The 26,131-nt window shown below is 44.6% G+C and overlaps 1 protein-coding gene across 1 annotated transcript in view; it reads right to left on the minus strand.

Annotated features, from left to right (window-relative positions):
• Positions 1–413: 413 nt before the first annotated feature.
• Positions 414–26,131, minus strand: part of LOC147900261 (protein ESSENTIAL FOR POTEXVIRUS ACCUMULATION 1-like) — a 36,210-nt gene continuing 10,492 nt past the window's right edge. The window contains exons 7-10 of the mRNA XM_087376525.1: positions 23,288–26,000; positions 22,851–23,077; positions 22,584–22,679; positions 414–1,008 (exon numbers count right to left, since the gene is read on the minus strand). Coding sequence (XP_087232651.1) covers positions 593–1,008; positions 22,584–22,679; positions 22,851–23,077; positions 23,288–26,000 — 3,452 coding nt within the window. The 3' untranslated portion in view covers positions 414–592. The remainder of the gene's footprint in view (positions 1,009–22,583; positions 22,680–22,850; positions 23,078–23,287; positions 26,001–26,131) is intronic.

The following is a 26,131-nucleotide window of genomic DNA, read 5'->3' on the forward strand; positions in this document are numbered from 1 at the left end:
CAGTTGCATATATAATGCCAAAAAAATAAATATGAGCTGTCAAACTCACCTTGATTCTTCAGAGCATTTTTGAGTGATCACAGAAGATTGTTTTTTAATTGCTTTGGTAAAAGCATATCCCAAAAAAATCCTCCTTGAGAACACTAACGGGGAGAGGAGATGCATTAGAAATACTTAAGTAGCCAGCATGCCTACCCACTACTCAACATTTAGCAACCAACCAAGCATGGTTATTTATGCCTGATAATCACATGAACCTGCAGCATCGGGTAATCAACAGAACTGTGAAATAAAAATGCATGCATCGCCATTGCTGACACTTATCTGATACAGATAGCGGATGATCATACGAGATGAAGCTCGACAGTAACAAGCTCCATGAAAAAAATGCAAATCCACTGATATAACACTCGTGAAAAAGCTTATCTTGGGACTCCAGATTACCTTTCAAAAAATGAATAATATTCCAATAAAAACAAAATTGCCTGGTTAAAACATGGAGACCTTAAACATTGCTTCAAGGCTTCCATTTCCAAGACTATCTGTACATACTGTACAAAAGAACCTAGACCGCAAGCTCTAATTGTACATATCAGTCCTCAACATGCTGAATTTCTCCCATGAGCATCCTTGTGCTTGTGACACTGAAACCCAACAAAGATGGATCCACGACCTTCTTGCCCTTCTTACCCTTCTTCTTGCTGCTTTTACTATGGTCTTCATAATCATCCCCTTCAGCTCCCTTTATCAAATCAGGCGCTGTTTTCCGGGCTGTCGTTTCCCCTTTCCTCCCATTGCTTCTGGCATTAGCCTCAATATTGTCTTTAATAACTGCCTCGCATGGTGCAAAAACTTCAGATAGTGCATCACAAGGTAAGAGGTCTTTTTGCCGCAAGAACTCAACCTGGAATGCTTGGACCTCTGGATCGTTGCCAAGGTAGCGACTGAGGTATTCCCCTGCTTCCTTACTCGTAGGAAGGGCAATGCAGAAATCCAATAGAGTCAAATCTAGTAAGAAGCTAGTTAAGGAATTCTATTCACAATGCTTTAACCTCACATATTTAGGGTTTACACTATTTTATTAACGCTTTCCATTCACAATGCTTAAATTCAAATCCCAACAAAATATTTTCTGAAGGTTTTCCCTCTGCTTAAATACAGATCTCAACCTCAAGGTTTTTCCTTTCACAGATGTCCACAATAGTCACATTGCCAGTTCCCCACCTCGTGTTTAGGGTTTACACTATTTTATCAACGCATTCCAATCACAACGCTTTAAATACGGATCTCAACAAAATATTTTCTCAAGGTTTATATCATCTCAAGGTTTTCCTTCCGCAATTCAGATGAACAATAGCCTCCCTCCCTCCCAGAGGTAGACCAGCAAAGCTCGGTATATAGAGAGACTCAGAGGATGCATCACATGTGACAAGGTATGGGAGAATTTGTTGGATATGGGAGCGATACATGGCCTGATCATATATATAATGGTCTCCCCAGCAACCGAGGTCCGGAGGACTTACAAGTTTCTCACATGGAGGGGGCAGCAGCACTGTGGACTACTTGATGGGCTCCCCGATCTTTGTGACACGAGTAAATGACTTCATATTCCCTCCACCCCTCTTGGCACCGATCACTCATACCTGTCATTTAGCATCTTGACTACATTGCCAGATATAGTATGAGATCCACCTGCTCCCACCCAAGTTCAAGTGCATTTCAATCATGCTCTGATGCAATTTATATGAGCCATCTGTCTCACGGGCTGGCAACTCCCTTGAGAGATGTAGACATCACTCTTGCCTCAAGTGCACCGGTATCAGTGATCCATGATGCTGCCACCAGATCATTCCCCACGACCAAATCTACAGTTCACTCCCCAACTAGGAAGACGCCACAGGAATCCTTGGTATGACGATGAGTGCTGGGAGATGAGACCCTACCTCATATGGGACCAAGCCTTCGAACACTTGACGAGGTTTGGCACAGCGGATTTCACAACGCCTGATGTGGCATAAGAGACAAGCTTTCCTCTCACACAGGATGGATGAGGTGATCCGATCATTTTGTGGAGGTGACCTCACCTAACAAGGTCTCCTTGAGTTTGAGCGAGGCTCTTATCTGAGGAGAAGCCACCTATACCCATTACAGATCCAAAGGTGTGTCACACATGCGACATCCCTCTACGATGTCTCGGCTCGGACACCACCCGATGTTTTTACTCTTCCCCGGCCCACCACCACCTACCTATTCACCCCAAGGAACGCAAGAGCTGCATTACGTTGGCTCCACAATCGGAGAGCCCAAGACCATGAGGGCCTACGGACTAAGCACTCTGTACATGGGATAGGAGGTCTTGGCCCCGATCTCAACACAGATGTCCAATCATGCAATATGTCATGGTTTCCCTTCTGCTTGGAGTACCACTACCATTGTACCGATACACAAAGCAGGAGATCCCATGGATACGGTGACCTGCACTCTCATGATTGATCCCACGCTGGCAGAGATATACGGCTCAATACTACAGAGAGAGATCAGCTCCTACACAGAGATGCATGGGCAGCAAGAATTGGGGCAAGCTGGCTCCACTCTAGATCATATATTCACCCTCCACTGAAATGTTTCAAGGTCCAATTTCAAGGCTCCCAAAACATGCTTCCATGTAATTATTGTAGGATCGATAAACTGTTGGGGTAAAGGCACATTGCCACCCCTTTATTAAAAGATATGACACCTATGACTGTCTTAAGACAGTCATAGGGGGAAAACCTAATCCTAATAAAACCTATGAGTTTGTGGTGTGGCTCATCACTTCACACCCGCATCTTCAGTGTCACTCTCTCTCTCTCACCTTCTCTCTGTTGTTCTTCTCCCTCTGACCTTCCCTTTCAACTGGTATCAGAGCCAGCCTCTCTTCCCCCTCTACCCCTGCCTACCATACCCTCTACCTCCCTCGGGACTTGTGCCCTTGACATAGAGCAAGCAGCTAGGCGCGGGACAGCTACGCGGGGCGACGAGGCAGCAGCGCAGGCAACAGCGCGGGCAACGCACAGGCAGCAGCGCGAGTAGCGCGCAGGCAGGGCGTGGGCGCAAGCAGCGCGTGGGCGTAGGCATCGCACGCGTGGGCGCAAGTAGCGCGGGGCATCAGCTGGGCTTCGAGCCCATTCGCCGTACAGTCGTGTACGGACGTACGGTCGTCCGTACAGCCGTACGGACACCGTACTGTCGACCGTACTATACGGACCACCATACAGACTGCGACAGTGAGGTGTTTTCTTTTGATTGGGAGCAGCGTCAGGGATCTGCGTCAAGGAAGGCTTGTTTTTTCAAAAAAAAAAATTTGTACCCTGCACAAGTACACAGGTACAGCAGGTACTACAGTGCTGCCAGTACAAAGGTACAAAAGTACAGCAGGTACATCAGTTTTTTTTTTTTGGGAGAAAAAGAGAAGGAGAGAGCACTCTGCTCTTCATTCAGGATCATTTTTCAGTTCTCAAAACTGTGTTTTTTTGAAAGTACAGCAAGTACCTTCGTCTCCCTCGTGCTTGAGGTGATCAGTACCACAGTGTGTGGTTGATTGCACAGTTATCTTGTTTTGGGAAGGTAATGCCTTGATTTTGCAGAGGACTTTTATGCCTTTGCTGAGTGAAAATCTCAGCTTTTGGGTGACATTTTCAAAGGGCTTTTCCTTGGAAGCTTATGCAGTGTATGCCTTGAGGCAGTGTGGAGCCAAGGAGCCCACATTAGTCTTGTTTCCGCCGTGTACTCAGTGACATTTCTTGCAGGTCACATTTTGTGTACGACACCTTTTGAAAATCTCAGTTGAGCCACGCTTGGCCAAGGCGCATCGAGTTTACTCGGTCCCTAACTGTCCATCGTTGACAGTGCTCAAAAGATTTTCTCTTTAGTGTCTGTACGTTGGGATATGTGTTGTTATTGTGTACACAGGGCTGTTTATGCATTGCATTGTCAGGTGAAAGTGCCAAGAGAGCGCTATATTTTGTATGCTACCTCAGTGTTGAGGTGTTTTTCACTTGGTACAGGTGTCAAATCAAAGGGCTTTTGCCCAGATTTTGCTTGAGAGCACTTGGGTTACTGTTTGAGACCTTCAGATGCCTTTTATCCCCTTGGCAGGAGGGTGATTGCTTGGGATTTGTCCCATTTTCTGTTGCAGGTTTGTGACAGGCTGAAGTGTCTGGAGCCTCTTTTCAGTGAACAAAACAGTGTATGACAAGTGGTTTATGCATATAAAATCAGTGCAATACCTCATCTGAGGTGGGAGAAGTGATCAGGACAGCAGTGTTTTGTGCTTTGTCGGCTGATGATGCACTGTTAAAGCACTTGTGGAACAGCTGCAGCATTCTGAAATTACTGTTTTATGCCTATTTGAGCACGGTACAGTGTGTCAAAAGGTACAGTAACTGGAGAAAAATTTTTTCTGTTTTGCTGCAGATTTTTTGACAGTAAAAACAGCACTATTGTGAGTGCTCCTGGCTCTTGATAGAGCAGGTTTTTCTGAGAAATCAGAATTTTATTCAGTCTTTTTTGACTTACAGGGAGTCAGGTACTTTCCTTATCTGATATGGCATCAGGGGGAAGTGAATCATCAATTCTGAACATAAAGAAGTTGGAAGGGGCACACAATTATGCATTATGGGCAGAACAGTGTTTGAATGTACTTCTGCTTAAGAAGATTTCTAAGCCCATAAGGGTGAAGGGTGTCAAGCCATCTGGGATGTCAGATGATGAGTGGGAGGAGCTAGATCTGTCCGCGAGGGCTGCTATCATGCTTCTCTCAGTGATTCTCTTGTGTACAATGTTCAGGCTGAAAAGACCTCTTATGGTGTATGGCAACAAAGGCTAGCAGAGTTGTATGCCCAAAAGAGTTCAGCCAATAAGGTGTATTGGTTGAAGAAGCTGGTTGATCTTCGCATGAAGGAAGGTACAGCTATGACCTCACACTTGAGTGAGTTCAATGCCATCTTTACACAGCTGATTGCACAGGGGTTGAACCTTGATGAGGAGTTCAAGGCTACTTTCTTGTTGTGTACCCTCCCTGAGAGTTGAGATACTTTCAAGACCACCCTGTCTAATTCGAATGTCACTCTTATATATGCTGATGTAGAGAGCTCTCTCCTCATGGAGGAGATGAGCAGGAAAAATAATGCGGGCAGCAAGTCTTCAAATGCTTTGCAGGTACAGGAAAGAGGCAGGACTCAGCAGAAGGGGAGATCTGCTAGTAAGTCCAAATCCCGCAGTCAGTCCCGTGGTAAAAAGGATATTGAATGCTTTTATTGTGGCAAGAAGGGACATGTGAAGTCTAAGTGCTTCAAGTTTATACGGGATCAGAAAGCCAAGAAGGCTGAAGCAAAGGATGCAGGCAGTGGAAGCAAAGGCAAAGGCAAGGCCAAGGTAGATGACTTGGATGCAGTGAATGTTGCAGCAGAGGACAGTGACAGTGACAGACATGAGGTATTATGTTCTTCCGCTGTAATTGCACACACATTGGTTATTGATGGCCATGACATGCACACCTGGCTCTTGGATTCAGGTGCTTCTTTTCATGTTACTCCTCATAAGGAGTGGTTTACTTCTTACACAAGTACTCATGGAGTTGTTCACCTTGGGAACAACTATGCATGTCAGATTGCAGGGATTGGCAATATACAGATAGTATTCCCTGATGGACGGTCATTTATGCTTGATGGTGTTCGCCATGTGCCGCAAATCAAGAAAAATCTGATTAGCACTGGCTTGTTGGATGACAGTGGTTACCACACCACATTTGGGGATTCCAAATGGGTGATTACTGATGGCCAGGTTGTAGTGGCTGAGGGTTATAAGAGTGATACCTTGTACCCTCTTTATGTTTCCAGTGTGGGTAATCATGTTGTTGCCATAACCGAGCTGCCAAAGGTTTCATTGTGGCATAGCCGGTTGGGACACATGTCTGTTAAAGGAATGCAAGAACTGTCACGTTTGGGTTATCTGCCGTCTCTTTCTTTTTCAGATTTGCCTACTTGTGATCATTGCATATTTGGCAAGCATTCTGTGACTCCTCATAAGAGGAGAACTCCCCAGAATAGAGCACCGCTTGATCTAGTGTACACTGATTTGTGTGAGATGCCACAGTTATCACTAGGGGGTGCAAAGTATTTTATTACTTTTATTGATGATGCCACACGCAAAGTGTGGGTCTATTTCTTGAAGCATAAAAGCGACGCCTTAGATGCTTTCAAGAAGTTTGTCGCTCAGGTTGAGAATCGGACAGGTCGCAGGCTGAAATGCCTCAGATCCGATAATGGGGGTATGTGTCACATGCTTTTGAGCAGTTTTGCGAAGCTAAGGGCATCAAACAGGAACTCACAGCCCCTCATAATGCATCTCAAAATGGTGTAAGTGAGCGGATGAATCGAACTATTCAGGAGAAGGTTCGATGTATGTTGTCTTATGCTGCATTGCCCCATGGCTTTTGGGCAGAAGCCGTGCAAACAGCAGTTCACATTATTAACAGGTCGCCAAACAAGGCTTTGGAGTTGAAAGTGCCAGAGGAGGTGTGGTCTGGCAAGCCACCCTCATATAAGCACTTACGTGTGTTTGGCTGCGAGTGCTTTGCTCATGTACGCAAAGAACTGTGCACCAAACTGGAGCCAAAGTCTCTCAGATGCATCTTCATGGGTTATGGTGACGAAGGTGAAATGGGGTACAGGTTATGGGATCCCGTTAAACGGAAGATTATACGCAGCAATGATGTCATCTTTAAAGAGGATAGTGTACACAAGGAACCCGTGCAACCTATGGAATACAGGAGGGTTATTTATGATGATGTTGGACAGCAAAGAATGCCCTTTTATATGCAGCAGCAGGCTGCTGCAGATAACCCTGTTCAAGAGGGTATACAGGCTGGAAATCAGCCAGATAATTTTGCCAATGATGCACCACTGGATATGCCAGCAGATGGGGCTGTAGAACAGCCAGATATGGTGGTACAGCCACCCGTCATGCATGACGAACAGGCTGGACAGCAGCCTAATCCGGAACATTTTGTTAGGAGGAGCACCCGTGTACAACGGCCTCCTGACAGATTTGTTCCAGGAGCCAACAATGTGGCTGATTTAATCATGCTGACAGATTGTGGTGAGCCTTCCAGCTTCAAGGAAGCTATGGGAAGAACAGAGAAAAGGAAGTGGGAGAAAGCCATGCAGTCAGAAATGGACTCCTTACTTCAAAATGATACATGGGACTTGGTGCAGCTACCTGCAGGCAGAAAGGTTTTGCCATGCAAGTGGGTTTACAAAGTCAAAGTGGATTCAAATGCTTTACCGAGGTATAAGGCCAGATTAGTTGCCAAGGGATTTAAGCAGGAGAAGGGCATTGACTTTGATGAGATCTTTTCCCCTGTCGTCAAGATGACTACTTTGAGAGCAGTGTTAGCTCTTGTTGCTCATGAGGACATGGATTTATGTCAGATGGATGTGAAGACTGCTTTTCTTCACGGAGATCTCCATGATGAGATCTACATGAGTCAACCAGAGGGATATGCTGTTAAAGGGAAAGAGCAGCTTGTGTGTAAGCTCAAAAGGAGCTTGTATGGACTCAAGCAGGCACCAAGAGAATGGTACAAGAAGTTTGATGCCTTCATGCAGTCTCAAGGGTATCATAGGTGTGAGACTGATCATTGCTTGTACACCAAACGGGCAAAGGATGGCAGTTTGATGCTACTCATTCTATATGTGGATGACATGCTGATTGCCAGTAAATCTCAGCATGAGATTAGTGCTTTAAAGAAACAACTGCATAAGTCTTTTGACATGAAAGACTTGGGTGATGCCAACCATATTCTTGGCATGCGTATTACTCGTGACAGGTCCAAGGGACTTTTGTTTCTGTCACAGAAGGAGTACATTGACAAAGTACTGCAGAGGTTTAAAATGGAGGGGGGGAAGTCTATTAGTACCCCGTTGCCTCCACATTTAAAACTCAGCAGTAAGGACAGCCCCAGATCAGATGATGATAAGGCTGAAATGGCCAAGGTGCCGTATGCATCTGCAGTTGCTTCTTTGATGTATGCCATGGTTGCCACTCGTCCGGATATTGCTTTTGCGGTGGGAGTCATCAGCAGGTATATGGCAAATCCAGGCAAGCGGCACTGGGAAGCAGTGAAAGGTGTCTTGAGGTATCTCAAGGGTACCAAAGACTTGTGCATATGCTATGGTAGGCAGGATGCATTGGTGCATGGTTTTCAGACTATGCAGGGAATGCAGATAACCGGAAGTCTACTACCGGTTATATTTTCACATTTGCAGGAGGTGCTATATCATGGGTGTCTCGGTTGCAGAAATGCGTTGCACTGTCAACTACTGAAGCTGAATATGTTGCAGCCACTGAGGCTTGCAAGGAGCAATATGGCTTACTCGGCTGGTGGGAGACTTGGGCATTACAGGAGATATGCCAGTTTTGCATTGTGATAGTCAGAGTGCTATCATGTTGGCAAAGAATCCGGTCTTTCATCAGAAGACCAAGCACATAGATGTGAAATATCATTTCATCAGGGAGGTACTGGAAGACAAGCGACTTGAGCTTGTGAAGGTGCATACTGATGATAATCCTGCAGATTTGCTCACTAAGAGCTTGCCTACAGAGCGGTTTGCACATTGCCGCCACATCATGGGATTAGGATGAGACCACTCTTATTTTATGGTCTTGTATACAGTAACTGTATATTGCTGTAATTTTTATTCTTTTCTCCCCTTTAAGCATATTGGCCTTTAGGTGGGAGGTTGTTGGGGTAAAGGCACATTGCCACCCCTTTATTAAAAGATATGACACCTATGACTGTCTTAAGACAGTCATAGGGGGAAAACCTAATCCTAATAAAACCTATGAGTTTGTGGTGTGGCTTATCACTTCACACCCGCATCTTCAGTGTCACTCTCTCTCTCACCTTCTCTCTGTTGTTCTTCTCCCTCTGACCTTCCCTTTCATAAACGAAAGAGCAAGTACAAGGCACAAGGGTCGAAGGATATCCGCCGTCACGTCAACTAGAGTTAAGAAAAGAGTACATAGTACTTGTACCTAGACCCTAGGTGTCACATAGGACTAAGTGTCCTATGTGGCATAAAAGGCACAAAATAAACTAAGTGCCTATAACTATGCCTACAAGGCACATACCAGGGCCCATAGAGCATGACTAGAACTGGGAGAAGATGGCCTACAGACCCCCCTCCATGGTATGGACTGAAGTATTCTGGAAACCTCTCAGAATACCTAGTATTTTCTCGTCATGGTGGCACATGTTCATCCAAAAGGATATAGCCACCTATGAATGTACAAGGTATGTCAGATCACGTAACAAAGGGAACCAAGTGTAAAGCCTGTCGGAAGACTTCGAACTTGGGACGAGAAAGTGCCTTTGTAAACAAATCTTCTATGTTGTCCTCTATAGGAAGATAGTACAACTCTATGTCTCCTGCTGACAACCGCTCTCGAACATAATGATAATAAACTTCAATGTGCTTGGTACGCACATGAAACACTGGGTTACGAGCAACGGCCAAGGCACTCTAACTGTCAATGTAGACCATAGTGGAGAATGTCTGGCCAATACCAAGATCTGTAAGTAGTTGTCGAAGACAGACACACTACTGTACCGGTGAAGGCTGCCCTGTACTCAACCTCACAGCTAGATGTGGCAACTGCTGGTTGCTTCTTGCTAAGCCAAGAGATACATGAATTGCCAAGCAAAAAACAATTGCCGATAAGTAACACTCTGGTGTCAGAACAACCTGCCCAGTCACTATCCATGTAAGCATGCATGGTAAGTGAACCCTGATCACCATAGAAGAGGGCTAAATCTTGAGTGCCTCTGAGCTATCTGAAAACTCTCTTCACTGCCTACGAATGCTGTGAATTGGGCATGTGCATGAATCTGCTGAGCTGAGATACTGCATACTGTAAGTCAGGTCTGGTGTGACATAAGTAAATGAGGCATCCAACAACCTGTTGGTAAAGAGTGATATCACATGGTGCGCTCCCATCATGAGCTGAAAATTTGAAGCCAAGGTCCACTGGAGTAGAGATTGGCTTGCAATCCGCGAACTGAAAACGAACAAGGAGCTGTCCAATATACTTGGACTATGACATCATGATACCCCCCTCAACATGAGCAAACTGAATGCCCAAATAATAGTGGAGCTGTCCCATGTCTGACATGTCAAAAACCTGCTGCAAATCAACCTTGAAAGCTGCAATATGCTGAGTATCTGGGCCCGTGATGAGCATATCATCCACATATAAAATCAGCACTAGAAAATCAGATCCACTCCCACGGACATAAAGAGTGGGTTCTGTCGAGCTATTATGAAAACCAAGGGATAGTAAGTGTGCATGAATTTTAGCATACCATGCTCTGGGAGCCTGCTTCAAACCATAAAGGGCTTTTCTAAGCCGACAGACCTTGTTTTCAAACTTAATAACCTCAAAGCCAGGAGGTTGTGTGACATAGACTTCTTCCTGCAGATCCCCATGAAGAAAAGCAGTCTTGATGTCAAGTTGGTGCACTTGCCAATGGTGATGGGCTGCAATGGCAATGACACATCTAATGATAGTAATCATGGATGTGGGAGCAAATGTCTCCTCAAAGTCACTGCCTTTTGTTGGGCATACCCTTTTGCAACAAGACGGGCTTTGTGTCAATCTATACTGCCATCAGATTTTCTTTTTAATTTGTAGACCCACCGCGTACCAATGGCATGCTTGCCGGGAGGGAGATCTACTAATTCCCATGTGTCATTTTTGGCAATGGATTGTAACTCAGCTCTCATTGCATCCATCCACTCTTTGCTATCAAATGCATCTTTATGACACAAAGGCTCTTCATTGCAAGCTGTAGCAAGGAGTGCAAACTCAAGAAAGTGACAATCATCTATCTATTCCCTAACCTTGTCCGGGCAGCAAAAGGCTGATCTTGTTTGCTGTCCCTCAATGTATCAAGAAGCCATCTGGGAACTTGCCTTTGCTGTCTATTGACAGCTCTTTCTTCAATCACTGCATCATGAATAGTGGGATCATTTTGTGCTGGAAGAGAAACCATAGTTGCCAGGGAACGCCGTTCCATAGCTATGGAATGTTGGAACGGCGTTCTCTTCACTCAGCTTGAAGAGAACGTCTATGGAACGTCTAGCCTCTGGAACGGCTATGGAACGTTCCATATCCCTTGTGGAACGTCTACCGAACGTTCCCTAAGCCGTTCCCTTCATGCAGGTAACGATTTGGGGCAAATTATCTAATCCTAATCTAATCGGCGCAATTCGCCGCTCTGTGTTCCCCGCTTGCAGTCAACCTCCATGCTCTGCGTGTTCGCTACTTGCAAGCTTGCTTCGACCTGCAAGGCTGCATGCAACGCCTAGCCTATGCCTAGCAGCTTGCTAACGCTATAGCCTATCAAGCTACTTTAGCCTACGCTACCATCGCTCAGCCTACGCTACGGTAGCCTACGCACAGCTAGCCTATTGTGCAATGTACCAAGTTGATATTGATGGACTTCAATTTGTTGCTTTAACAGTGAACTGTGAGAGCAGCAAACAAGTTACAACAATCAACTTTGAAGTTTGAATTCTCATGGCTCCTCCACGCCCTGATGCCCAATCCCCTTGGTGGAAGGAAGTGGACTTTCTAAATCCCGAGGAGTTGCTTGCAGGAGGTTCACGAAAATGGACATGCCGCTATTGTGGCCAGCCAAAGACTGGCAGTTCAGTGAGAGTGAAAGCTCACTTGTTAGGAGAGCAGAACAAAGGCATTAGCATATGTCCTTCAATGCCACAAAATGTTCTTTTATGCTTAAAAGCATTGGCAAATGCATCTAAGCATGGTGCTTGAGCTTTTACGCCTGTTGGAAGTGCAGTGTCTACAAGTATTCCAGTCTCAGCAATGCCTTCCATTTCAGTTGCCACTTCCAGTCTTGGGAAGGGCAAGAAACAAGCTTCCTTAGATGCCACTTGGCACCCTGGGAGCACAGGTAGATGATGCAGTGGGGCGTTTTTTTTATAGTGGTGACATTGCCTTGAATCAAGCCCGCAATCCTTATTTTGTGGATATGGTGAGGGCTATTGCAGCTTTTGGCTATAAATAGTTCGTACCCTTGCCACTCAACCCGAGAATCAAGCCTGCCTAGCTCTAAGCCTCCCTCTTACACACCGCCATCTTATGAAGCTTTGAGAACCAAGATTTTAGAAGGAGAGAAGCACAGCATAGAGAAGGCTTTGAAGCTTGTTAAAGAGGAATGGAAGACATTTGGTGCTACCTTGATGGGTGATGGATGGAGTGATACACGTAGTCGATCTATTCAGGGCATAGTTGCATATTACAGGGGTAAGTCATGCTTCTTGAAGTCCATTGATAACTCAGAGGGCAAAAAGACAGCAGAGAGGTTGGCTGATTTGTGGAGTGAATCTATTAATGAGGTGGGGGCTGATTATGTCATTCAATTCATAGCAGATGGGGAGAATTCCAATAGGGCAGTAGGTCGCATTTTGGAGGCACATTATCCTAAGCTCACTTTTAGTGCTTGCATGGCACATTGCTTGAATAACTTGCTGAAGGACATAGGGAAGCTTGCTTGGGTTCATCCAATAATTGATTTTGCAAAGGATATTATTGGTTTTATCACACGACACCACTACATTCTTGCAGTGTATCGTAAGCTTGCCTCCAAAGACCTCTTAGTATTCAGAGACACGTTTTGCATACAACTTCATCATGTTGGAGCGTCTTCTAGAGGTAAAAAATGCTCTAAGGCAGCTTGTTGTGTGTAATGAATGGGAGGCGTGGAAGGAATCAGAGAGTGCAAATGCCTTGGAATGCAAGTCTTTATGCTTATCTGATGCCTATTGGGAGGATGTCAATCATATGGTGAAAATAGTGAAGCCCATCATCCTTTTGATGAGGCTTACGGATAGTGATGAGCCATGCATTGGCAAAGTTTATGAGGGGATGGACAAAATGATTGAAAATGTGAAGGAGGTGGTGACTAATCCTGACAGGAAGCAAGAATTAGTAGACTTGGCAATGGAGCGGTGGAACTCCTATCATTCACCCTTGCATGCTGCAACTTATGTGTTGGATCCAAAATTTCAAGGTAACAAGCAAGAGTCAGATAAGGAGGTGATGCGAGGATGGGAGAAGATACTGAAGCAAATGGTACCAGATGCACAAGAACGAAGGCAAGTAAAGGATGAGTTGGCTTTTTATAGGAAGAAATATGGAATGTGTGGCTCTGAGGATGCACAAAGGGACAGGTATATTGTAAGATCTGCTCTATGGTGGGAGGATTATGGGGCTGATACACCTTTGTTGCACAAATTGGCTATCCACATTTTGAGTCAAGGAGCAAGTTCCTCTCCTTGTGAGCGCTTGTGGAGTAGCTTTGGGCACATTGCATCAAAGAAGAGGAATAGACTTGGGACACAAAAGGCAGGTGACCTTGTGTTTGTGCATGCAAACTCGTCATTCCTCCCTTGCTCCGCACCCCCATGTTCATGCTTCCATTCTCCTGTAGTCTTGGCATTATGTGCAGCCACCACTAAGTGTCTTGAGCCACTGGCAGCGTGGCCTCCCACCCCCACTTATTGACCTGTGTAGCCTAGCTCAACCCATGAGAGCTCGAGCTCTTACGTTTGCTTCAAAAGATGAATGCTGGGTACAACCATGAGGAATTCATTGGATGGCAGGAGAAGAATGGTAAGGCAACAGGCCAGTAAATTGTTCCTGTGGTGGGTGCATCCATGGATGATGTTGGAGATAACCAAGAAGATGGAGATCATCCAGATGATGGAGATGATGAAGAGGAGGAAGAGGGTAGTAACCACAATGCTGCAGATTAAGATTGATCATTCATATTGACAGTGTTGAGTGGATCATGCATGTAGAAGCTAGTTTTTTAAGTTCTAGGAGCCTCAGTGGTAGGAGGTGTCACTCTCCTTTTCTTCTATCCAAATTCAAGATTCCAAGACTCAAGATAATCTCATATGTTTGTGCCTTGTCTCTGATGGACTTTGCTTTTATATGCCATTGGCAAGCTATAATGATTAATCTAGATTCTATTATCAGTGATTATTCGTGAACTATCATCTATGTCCTGAGTCTTGAGTCCTTAAGGTTTACTCCAAATTTCAAAAGCAATTTAGTCTTGAGTCCTTAAGGTTTACTCCAAATTTGCTTCAAAAGATGAATGCGGGGTACAACCATGAGGAATTCATTGGATGGCAGGAGAAGAATGGTAAGGCAACACGCCAGTAAATTGTTCCTGTGGTGGGTGCATCCATGGATGATGTTGGAGATGACCAAGAAGATGGAGATCATCCAGATGATGGAGATGATGAAGAGGAGGAAGAGGGTAGCAACCACAATGCTGCAGATTAAGATTGATCATTCATGTTGACAGTGTTGAGTGGATCATGCATGTAGCAGCTAGTTTTTTAAGTTCTAGGAGCCTCAGTGGTAGGAGGTGTCACTCTCCTTTTCTTCTATCCAAATTCAAGATTCCAAGACTCAAGATAATCTCATATGTTTGTGCCTTGTCTCTGATGGACTTTGCTTTTGTATGCCATTGGCAAGCTATAATGATTAATCTAGATTCTATTATCAATGATTATTCGTGAACTATCATCTATGTCCTGAGTCTTGAGTCCTTAAGGTTTACTCCAAATTTCAAAAGCAATTTAGTCTTGGATTCTAAGTTTAAGCTTTCTAATGTATAGAACAGTATGTTTGTTTATGGGTATGGTGACATGGCGTTCCCTTCCCATTCACGTTCCCTAGGATTTGGGCATTCCCATTCCGCAAGGGGTCAATGTTTCATTGCCGTTCACGTTCCCTAGTAACTATGAGAGAAACCTGCAAATCAGCATGGGGTACTGGCTGATCATTGCTTGTTGCAGGGCTTGCAGGAGGCTCATGTTGCTGGTCAAAGTCCCCTCATTAGCAGTAAAGAGTGCTTCAACTTTGGAGGGATCAAATGAGCAATGGACAGCCCATGCCCAATCATCCTGAAGAGCATGTGCATGTGAAGCATCTTCTGGCTCGTGGGATTCAATTGCATGTGAGGCATTAACTGTCAATCCTGCTGTCTTTTTCTCCGAAGCAATGCGCTTCCTACATTCTGAAATGTCATGTCCAGGCTTGCGACAATAGTTGCATCTTTTCTTCTTTGACTTATCTCCAATGCATCTTTTCTTCTTTGACTTATCTGATGCATTGGAGGAATTGCCATTCCTATGCGCACATTTAGGCTTGCCCATGGGCTTGGAAGCCTTGCCTCTTCATGTCTGCTGTGAAGCAAATACATGATCAGGAATAATAGCTTGTCTATTAGCTCGACTTTGCTCTTCTTGCAAAAGCAATGTGACTAGCTGATCAAAAGAGTAGTGGTCTATATTACCCATGGCCACTAATCGAAGGGTTGTAGCAAACCCTTGATATGTATCTGACAATCCATTCAATGTGGTACTGACAAGCTGAGAATTTGGCACCACCTCATCAATATTGGCAAGTTGTTCCATGAGGTCCTTGACCTTAGTCACGTATGCATCCATAGAGTCACCTTCATTCATACTGACTTCCTGCGATTGCCTTCTTAAATATGCAACACGTGCCTTATTGTGAATCTGATAAAGAGAAGCCAATTTGTCCCAAGCATCCTTTGCTGTCCTGCAAGATCGGATGTGTGGAATAATGATTCTCTTGCATGATAAAGCAATACAGGAATGTGCATTTGCATCTTTGGCATCCCATCTTAATTGTTCCTGAGTTGGGGGAGCAACAACAGGGGTGCTAGAAGGTAAGGCATCAGGAGGAGTACCCTCTGCAGAGGGACCAGCAGTAGAGGCAACCACTGTAGCATTGGCTGGCCTCAGATCAACCCCAGAAACAATATTCCAAAAATGCCTTGCAACAAGAATATGTTTCATGAGATACAACCACATCGGATAGTTGGTGCCATCCAACTTATCATCTTCACGAAGAATGCCAAATAGATCATGATTGTTGCCAGCCATTGCAAATGGGATACCCTGAAAAAGACCTGAAAACCCAAAAGCCTCAAGGCTATCACTGCAAAGAGCTGGCTGTCCATAGATGACAGCAAATAGATCATAAATGACAGCAAATATCTATAAGTAAATGTTCTACAAATTTCCAACCCAAATCAAAGGGCAAATGCAGATTTGACCCAAATGTGACTGTGTCAGGCAATGTTCACTGCAAAAAACAGCAAATCTGGCAAAAGCCCCAAATTTAATTAGGGCAAATAGGCCAAAAAGAGGGCAAATGCTAAAAAGCCCCAAATTTTGTTGAGATTTTTGCAAATGTGACCCAATGTCCTGTAAAAGTGACTCGATATCCTGCAATCTGACCCAAATGTACTACAATCAAACAAGAAATTGCAGACCAAATCCCAAAAGATAGCCTCAAGGCTTGCAACTGCAAAATTAGGACTTGCTGTCCACAAAGTGACTGCAAAAGTGCAACTGTCCCCTGTCCCAACGTATAGACCTCAAGAGGTAGGCTTTCCAAACTGTTGAAATAGCTTGATAAGACTTCAAACAGTAAAAGGAAGGTAAGGGCAGCAAAAGCCCTCAAAAGCCCCAAATTTTGAGAATGTCATGTATATAGCTTCGCACATGCAAAACCTATACGGAACTCCCGGAACAAGTACGAGCTGTACGGGCAGCACTGCAAGTATACCTGTATGAACATTACATATATACTTGTACGGATATACGGAGTAGGTGCAATGTACGGTGCAGGTACGATGTACGGAGCAGATACAATGTACGGATGCATGTACGATGCAAGTACGTGGCTGTACAGATGCATGTATGATGCAGGTGCGTGACTGTACGGAACGTCAGTACAATGTACGAAACAGGTTCGAAGCACAGTATGGAGCAAAGCGTACGGCTGTATAGAAAGTGTACGACGCAATACAGAGCAAGTACGAAAACTTCTATACGGCTGTACGTCCTGTGTGCAGGCTGTGTGTATAGGTGTCCGTACAGTCGTACGAACTGTACGGATGAAGAAGTAGATGCAAATCCGGGGGCAAGATACAAGTCGAACTGAGCTCTGATACCACTATAGGATCGATAAACGAAAGAGCAAGTACAAGGTACAAGGGTCGAAGGATATCCGCCGTCACCTCAACTAGAGTGTTAAGAAAAGAGAAGTACATAGTACTTGTACCTAGACCCTAGGACTAAGTGTCCTAGGTGTTACATATGACTAAGTGTCCTATGTGGCATAAAAGGCACAAAATAAACTAAGTGCCTATAACTATGCCTACAAGGCACATACCAGGGCCCATAGGGCATCACTAGAACTGGGAGAAGATGGCCTACAATTATGCAGTCCACTAATAATGAGATGAGGGAGAAGACATCAAAACAAGTGAACCAAAAGGATGCCAGAGTTACAGCCAGTTGGAACTAATATGCAGATGTACAAAATACATCTTAAAAGAGATGTTAAGATGAACCACCCCAGATTGGAAGAGATGCCTGGGAGCAACCACAAATGACTTTGAGATCGGTGAAAAAACCTCATGTCAAAAGAATATTCAGAGAGAGCTTCGATCTACTTCATCCACAAATGGCAAAACCTCTAAAGTACTTACTACTGAGATCGAGATCGCAAAGCTTTTTGAGAAACAAACTGATAAAAACATTAGCATAAACTTCTCGGATACCTTGTTCCAAAAGCACAAATATCTCAAAGATCAACCATGCAAACATTTGATGATTTGCTCGAGCACAAACAAATGAACCATCGTGATATTATATCACATTCGCGAATGAATATTTAAGAACCCTAGGATCTCTTCATGAAGGGAAAGATTTTAAGTGTTGAAAGCTTCCTGAGAACACATTAAGAAACTCAGCGTGATAATGGAGGTGATATAAATTATATTTGTGATTTGCATCAGAAGGCTTTCATTTGCTTATTACTGCTCAGTAAGACAGGAAATGAAAAAAACATATTGACATAAACAGGTAGTATCATAGCAGAATCGGAATGGTACACGTTGGATTAAAAGGAAATTCTTAAGCCCATGATACAGTGGTCTATTTGACAAGAAGAGCCCTACTACATCTTTGCAGAGCGTGGTTTCCTTGAGGAAACTTTCACAAGTATGAATCTACAATCACTCAGAACTTAAAAAGTGACAGGAGCTGCACTATTTGAAATACCTCTCACATCCGCTTGCCTCACCCTGCCTTTAACTCTGCTTGGCCTCTCCAAGCCACCACACTCCATCCACTCTCTTTCATTCACTCTTCACTCCTCTTTTCTCTACTTCAAGGATCAAGTCCTTGAAGAGCAAGCAGCCATCACGGGAAATAAGCCAAGGCTAGGCAGCCAAGGCAATATAGATGAGTTGTTGCTACACTGCTCGATCATAGCCAACTTGTTGAGAGAAACTGCTAAACGTAGCTTCAGCTGTTCAAGAACACCCCACCAACATCATGAGCTTCCAAAGCTCTACTAAGGCGATGAGGAATTCCATAGGTAGGGTTGCAAGTAGGCTAGGCGACAGGGAAGACAAGCAAGGTGCAGCAGAGGCGAGACACTGGAGCAAGCACTCGAGTTTACAGGGGTATAACATTATCCATTGTTGTCCATTATGCAACCTCCTTCCAATTTGATTAAACTATACTCAAGTATAATTCATCAAAGGTGCACTTGAGCATAACATCCACGTGGCATCTTCATAACTACCTAACTCTGTTGGACCTTTAGGGGTCACCCCCCACCTGTGAGCCCCAAATGACGAGGACAAGGGGGAGGTAGACCAGCAACAGAGAGGGATCAGAGAGATGCCAGTGGGCAGAGCAGAAGACAAATCTGATGTCTCAGGCATCCACAAGCCCGTGGCCATGCTAGCTAGTGCAACGTAGGCAGCCAGGTCAACTGCCACGCAAGCATCCGTACAGCCATGTAGGAAGCCCTACGTAGTCAACAATCAACACACAGTCAACAGACAGTCAACCCCATGTCATCGCTAGTCAAAAAACACAGAGTTGACCTTTTTTGACCAACCTGGTCAACAGTGGCATTGACCAAGTCGGCCAGGCTGACCTAATAGCTATAAAAGGGCAGATTTTGGCCCTCATTCTTCATCCACTCCTAAGGCCTTCAAGCTTTCAAAGCAACAGAGCCGAGGCCTCACCGCAGCAGAGCAGCACGGTGGCCTCAGCCTCTTCAAGGATCTAGTGAGGATTCACTTCCTCTAGGTAGTCTAGTCTTCCAGTTTTGCAGTGAGGGTTTCAGCCCCTTCATACAGTGAGGGTTTCAGCCCTTTGAGAATTCATTATTCAGTTGTATCTATTTTTCTCTTCGGAGGTCCACTACATTCTCTCCCTCTGATTCTCTCACTCACATCCACAGCATCACTTTGTGTATTGAGCGCATAATCGTTTCCTCGACATCGATCACACATACATTTGATTTTTTGCTCCCAGCACATTTCGTGTTGGTGGATACGGAGGGATTCATCCTCATTGGAGCTAAAATAGGACCCCATTGTTGGGGGTCCAGGCATCCTTTTGTGCCTCAGATAGGGCTGCAGTTCCAGCAGCAGAAAGACCCAGGGATCCACTGAGAGTCTCACACTTTGGCTGCACCAGGAGGCGAGGAGTCAGGTGAACCATGGGCTGCATCCAGAGGCAGCAGGGAGGTCAAGGAGAGGGTACCACCTGTTTTGTGCAGTATCTTCTCAGCCCACTAAAGCCCCAAGAATCCAAAGCTTGGACTAGATAGCTATGGAGATCCAAACCTTTCTGTTAAGGTGATGGAGATACAGCCACGTTTTCACTAGCTATGGTTTCTTCAAGCACTCCGACTCTGAGCTCCCCGTAAGTATTGCATCGCTTGATCGGCCTCCCTGCTCCTGGTGAACCTCCCTCCTTGCGGCAGCCCTCCCCCTAGCCTCCCCTCCCTCCCTGCTCCTCCTCACCCTCTCCCTCTTTCTGCTTGTCCCTTTCCCTCTGGTTTGATCGCCTTTCCTTTGGGGCGCAAAGAGTTGCCATACAAGCGAAGTGAGGGAAAGATACCAAGGCTAGCTTTCCAGTCCTTTCAGGCAGATTCTGATGTCCACCCCGGCTCATATTATACCACCAGATATGGCAGAAGTTTTAAAATGGAAGTAACTTCGTATGCAAAGCTATGCTAAAACATTAAAATGAAACTAACTTAGTAAGCAAAGCCACACTTGCAAGTATAAGCTGCCATCTGGGTTTCAAAAGATTTCAGGATCTCTTGGGTAAACCCAGCGCTTACTAGGCTTTGAAACAAAAACTTTGATAGCAAAAGGAAGACACGAAGTAGAAAATAGGAAAAAGAAATGCGCACGAGCATGCACGTGAGAGAGAGAGAGAGAGAGAGAGAGAGAGAGAGAATAGGTTAAATATCTACCACAACACATCCCCCACCGCCCTTCAAACTCCTTAAGCATTCCTCGCTACCTTTACTCCCTTCTTGATGAATGCACTGCATATTTGAACTTCGGGACTCATGACTTTCTTATTATATACCTTTGTAAGACTTGAATAAGTCCAATCATACAAATTTAGAAATTTTGTTGTTCTAAAGATCAAAAATCTACAAAGGGAAAAAAAAAAAAAGAGAGAAAATGAAAAAGAAGAAAAAAGAGGTAAACAAAAACTTTTATGAAAAGCAAAAGGAAGACATACTAAGCAAGCAAAGCAACACTTATGTCGTCATCAGTGCCCAAGCATAAGCTATACTGGGTTTCTAAAGACCCGCGGAGTCTCTTGGGCAAACCCAGTGCTTACTAAAATACGTCAAATAAACAATAGAGAATGAAAACAAGAAATAAAGAAGAAACGAAGCAGGTGACTTAAGCAAAAATAAACAAGCAAGTCAAGAAACAAAAACTTCCAAAAAACTAGAAACTCTCTTTCTCTCTCTCTCTCTCTCATGACTTTCTTATTATGACTATAGCTGAATTTCAATTCCGAAGCAATGTATAACTAGCAGTCAAGTGATCGCATGGTTGGTGGGATTAAAATTAAAGATAAACAAAAAGTAGAACCCAACTTGTGCCAGCAGTAACTGTTCCAAGGTCAAGAGGAGCTCAGCATGTTCAATGCACCTTAGCAACGTATTCTGCCAGCATGATCCAACACTACAAAACCGGGTCAGTGCATTAAAGGAAGCCTTGAGAACACAGGTTCTCATACGCTCTTCAAAACTGCTTATTGGTCGCTCAAATAAAATACTAAGAAACCGATGTTTAAATCTCCCTCTCGTTATTTCTCTTCTTAGACTGCTCAACAGTGGGCTGAGTAAGATAAAACAGAGGGCAGCTTGGGATTAGAGTCCCCTAGAGTTACTGAGTGATGTAACAGCTGTGCACACTATACATGAGGCTTGTATATATAACATCCTAATCAACTAGTTCTAAAATGGACCACATTCTCATTTATACTCACTCCCTCACAACTACTGTTTTGTGCACCCAACTTCCAAGACATTTCCTCTCTCAAATATTGCTCATAAACAAGACAAGACCGTATGGGCCTGCTGGCAACCATAAAGAACCAGGTACGTTTCTGCAAGTTATTCATTTTAGGTGAAAATTGGCCTTTAGACACCCTACCCCATTTTGTTAGCTCAAGCACGAGAGGCTTGGATGATCTAGAAGGATGGACACAAGACTGCAAACCTAAAAATTCACAAGAATGTCAACTAGTCTCATTGATGCGAACTTCTTCCAAGTTGAAGGTCATCAAAGACCACCTTGCCAGTATTTGCAAGGAGTTTGACAAGAAGGCTCTTGTGCCTAGCCTGCTTTGTCAAAGTGATTAGCATTTTGTAACTGTATTGAATACCATTACTCCCCCCCTCAAGGTTCTAGGTCACTCCTCAGTTGCTCAATCACTAATGATCCTATATCAGGAGAGAACAATCAGAAAGACAAGCTAGGACCAGAGAACTAGGCTGATGAGAATATATCAGCCAAGGGCAGGGCTGAGGGTAGGCCAAGCATATCAAAAACAAGGGGGCCACATTGGTCAAGGTGCAACGTGGCAGGCCATCTAGGATTGGCCATCGATCCCTCTGCCAGGTTTGGTCAAAGGGGAGGCTGGAGTTGCAACCCTCTGCCAGGCCAGATCATATGGGAGGCTCCAGCCCTCCCTATAAGAAGAGGTTGCACCCCTCCCATTTCATCATTCCTCCTCTTCATCCACAAGGAGCCTTGGTGGCTACTAACTAGGGAGAGCACTCTGTTGTATCTGTACAGGACCTTTCCATTGGGTCTGGAAAGAGATAGGATGGTCCCTCTAAGAGGCAGGTTGGTTGGTTGGTTTGTTAGTGTATCTATATATCTATTTTTTACTCGTGAATCTAGATCTTCGTGCATGTGCACAATGTACATGTACATATGTTCAATTTATCGAGAACATTTCACTTATCACTAAATATTATATGCATAACCAGTTTGCAAATTCCATTTCAAATGGTATTAAGCATAAATATTTCCCACAAAACTTGCTGAAGGATACCATCACTGCCTGTGAACTTCTTCAACTGGGCCTCACACCATTGTCGAAAAACCTTGCAGGCTGCAATTGCACTGTCAGCCACGTTCTTTGATGATGCTGTACAATAAGGAGATACTTAGCAAAAAGTAAACTTGAAGCGTGTCATTGCTGCAAAATGGAACATCAATCACACTAGATACATTGAACATCAATAAATGCATATCAATTGGCCTCTACCCACAAAAGCTAGAAATCAGCCACAAAAGCCTGCCATTGAACAAACCCTACCTGCTATTGCATGTTTGCTTGCCTGTTGCTTCTTTCCTTTGGTTGGACCAGAGGACTTCATCGGTGCAGACAAGTCTTGTAAAGATGGAAAGTCGTGGGTGCTAGCCTTATGACCCATAGCAGCAACTAAATTATGGTTGCTATCACGGTCATCTTCTGCTGACTCTTTTTTAGAGACAGCCTTCAAAGCCTGAGTTTTTTTAATTGCAACTGCCACATTATCTAGCCTGTTGCAACACAAATCAATAGCCATTAATCCATGGACCTGGCCTACCACAAGACTACAGCCCCTCAAAAGTGACAGTCACCAGCTTCTTGTCCCTTATTATCAACCAGTCTAATGAGATAGTGTCCTTTTAAAAAAAACCTATTTCCTCCACAAGAGGCTCTTTCCCTTTTTGAACGGAGGTCAAGAACGATGTCATCAAGGACTTTACCGTTCTGTCTTGGCAGATGGCTTTGAATTACCCCCACTGGCTTTGATAACTCCAGTGTAGTCCCAGAAAAGCTCTTCATCATCCTCAGGAACATGCTTCTTGGATCTACCGAGAGTCGTGAGTGATTGTGAAGAGGTATTAATGCTGTTCATTGGCGACTGCAATGACGGCACTGCAGAAGTCTGCCAAGCTGATCTAGAGCTATTGGAATTAACAGGGATTGATGCCTTCGGAATGGCAGGAGCTTGAAGCTGCTGTTGAGATGCTATTTGGAGCTGCCTTTGGTGTTCTTCCCTCGCTTTTTTCTCTGCCTCTTGAATCTCTTTCAGAGAAACTGCAGCTTTATGTTGTTTGCTTGGATCAACTGACCATGCAGGCATGGGCTGAGAGGTCTGCGAATCTTCCTTTGTCAGGAAAAAGTCTCCAAGAGAAGGTCCTAGCGATGGAGCGGGTAATGCTTCTTCAGAAAGTTCCTTGGTATTCTGCCGGGACACTGAAGATTTTGTTGGAAAAGATGCAACACAGGCCGAGTCAGACATGACCACGGGAGTTTGCTTGCTAGCTGCCGCTTTCACCTTGGAATTGCGCTTTTTACTTTTTTTAACCAGCTTAGGCTCCACAAAATCCTTATCATCTATTTCAGATGATTGAGCTGCAGACACTGCCAGTTTACCACCATGATAACCCAGCTTGATGAACGTTTCAGAACTTATGTCAGCAGTAACATTTGATGGTAGCTCATCAACTGGAAGCACTGTTGAGCTGACTGTGACTGTAGGCAAGGATGAAGGCACAGAATCGTCAACCTTTCCTATAGTAGAAACGTTTGGATTTAGTAATCCACCAGAAACTGTTGCATTTATTGCACTCTCCTCCTGAATTTCTCTGAGTGACTTTGAGGCTATTGTATCAGATGATGACGTCCATGGACCAATGTTGCTTGTTGCTGACAATGATCCCACATTTGAGCTATGAGCTGCATCTTCTTCCCGCTTACGGAATGATTCCACCTTCTGCATCACTGCTTCTTCTTCTTGTATTTGAATGAGTGACTTTGGCTTTGGAGAGGGTGAAATCTTCCATGCAGGTTGCACAGGGGCTTGGGATTCCACAGGCCCAAATGTCTTACTATGGTCTACAAGCTCTTCAACAGAAGGTAGAATCAAACCCTTCAGTTCATTAGAGGTTATTGGACTAATTGGAGGAGCTGTTGAAAGATGCCCTACTGGAGCAGAGATGGAGAGAGAAGATAGCTCCTCTCGTTTAGAAACTCCATGGCTGAACTTCTGCAGATCCTTGCCATCTATTAACAATTGATCTTGGTATTTTTGTACGTTTTCATTAGACTGCTCCCTTTCATTTAAGTCAGTGATGACTTCATTGTCAGTGTCCAAAGAGAAAGGCTTATCGCGCAAGCATGCCTCGCTACATGATAATGCAATGCTTGATGGAACATAAGCATTCCTTGCAGCTGGTTCTATCTTTTGCATTTCGTTCTGGAAGTGATCCATTTCTGGAGAGCAAGGTGATGACAACTCATATGCTCCTACACTCTTCTGCCTTCCAAATCGTGTCACATGCTCCTGAAAATCTGACACATGCTTCACCACTGGCACATCTGGCTCTGCCGAGGGACTCCTCTCCAGAGGCAAGAGTCTCTCAGTGATCACAGCAGGTAATGTCTGCACAGACATATCAGACACAGGTTTCCCCTGCTGCATCTCATCCAGTGTCTGTGCATCTATAGAAAAATATGTAGGCTGCATGTGCACAGATGGAAAGTTCAGCTGATGTTCCAGATGTTGCTGTGGTGCCTGCTGATGTACCTGCTGTTGTGATGCTTCATGAGTCAGACCGGCAGGTGCAGACGACAGTGTGTGCATAAATTGGCCAACGTCACCCACATCTCGTATTCCTGATGAAAACCTACCATCAAGGTTACCCTGCTGGGCTAATTGCCACGCTTGTTGCTGTTCCTCCTTGTGCTGTTGATGCATTAGAAGTTCTAGGGATAAGTCCTGAGAGCGTCTTGTTTGAAGCAGCTGTTCCAAGGCAGAACTTCCAGAAAGTAGGGGCTGTTGTGCTCGTGAGTCCGCCATTGAAACATCCTGTGCCTGTCTCACTAAGATTTGACCTGCAAGGGGGTTTTGAGGTGCACCTATTTGACCAAAGGGATGGAGCTGCTCCGATGCTGTCATTTGCTGTTGCCTAAATAACTGTTCCATTAGAACAGGAATTGGCAATTGTTGTTGCTGTTGCTGCTGTTGCAACCTTAAAAACTGGTCCAGCACAGGGGCAGTTGGCTGCCTTGGTGGTAAGGGTTGCGGTGCTGAAAGCTGACGTTGCAACATGTTCAAATTAATGTCTGGTGGAAGACCTGGATGCAGCAGTTGTCCCAAAACAGGTGTTCCTGGCATGGGCTGCTGCAGAAGCATATGTGAAACTATTGGCTGTTGCATCTGATTCATTTGATGCTGAAATGGAATGCTCACAGGATCATGACCAATCCGCTGCATTGCCTGCTGCCTTGACTGCTGCTCTAATAGGTGAGTTTTAAACGGATCTAATACTTCATGTGGCAGGCTTACACTGGAAGAGAGATTTACATCTACCACCATCCTGTCTGTCATTTTTGACGGTGCAGTTGTTGGACTTGACAATGATTCCAATTGACTTCCTCCTTGAGAATCAAAGAACGTGTCCATGGCTGTAACTGTCCAGCCAAAAACACAATCAGTTACACAACATTTAAGTATAAAACACAACCAAGGCTTCTTCAAGAGAAAACAGAGGCAGCATATTGTCTTGGACATATTGGCAGTTTGAAAACTACAAAAAAAGTAC

Source organism: Dipteris shenzhenensis, chromosome 7 (assembly GCF_047967505.1).
Source record: "Dipteris shenzhenensis isolate YYH24624 ecotype China chromosome 7, Dip_SZ_1.0, whole genome shotgun sequence".
Classification (NCBI taxonomy): Eukaryota; Viridiplantae; Streptophyta; class Polypodiopsida; order Gleicheniales; family Dipteridaceae; genus Dipteris; species Dipteris shenzhenensis.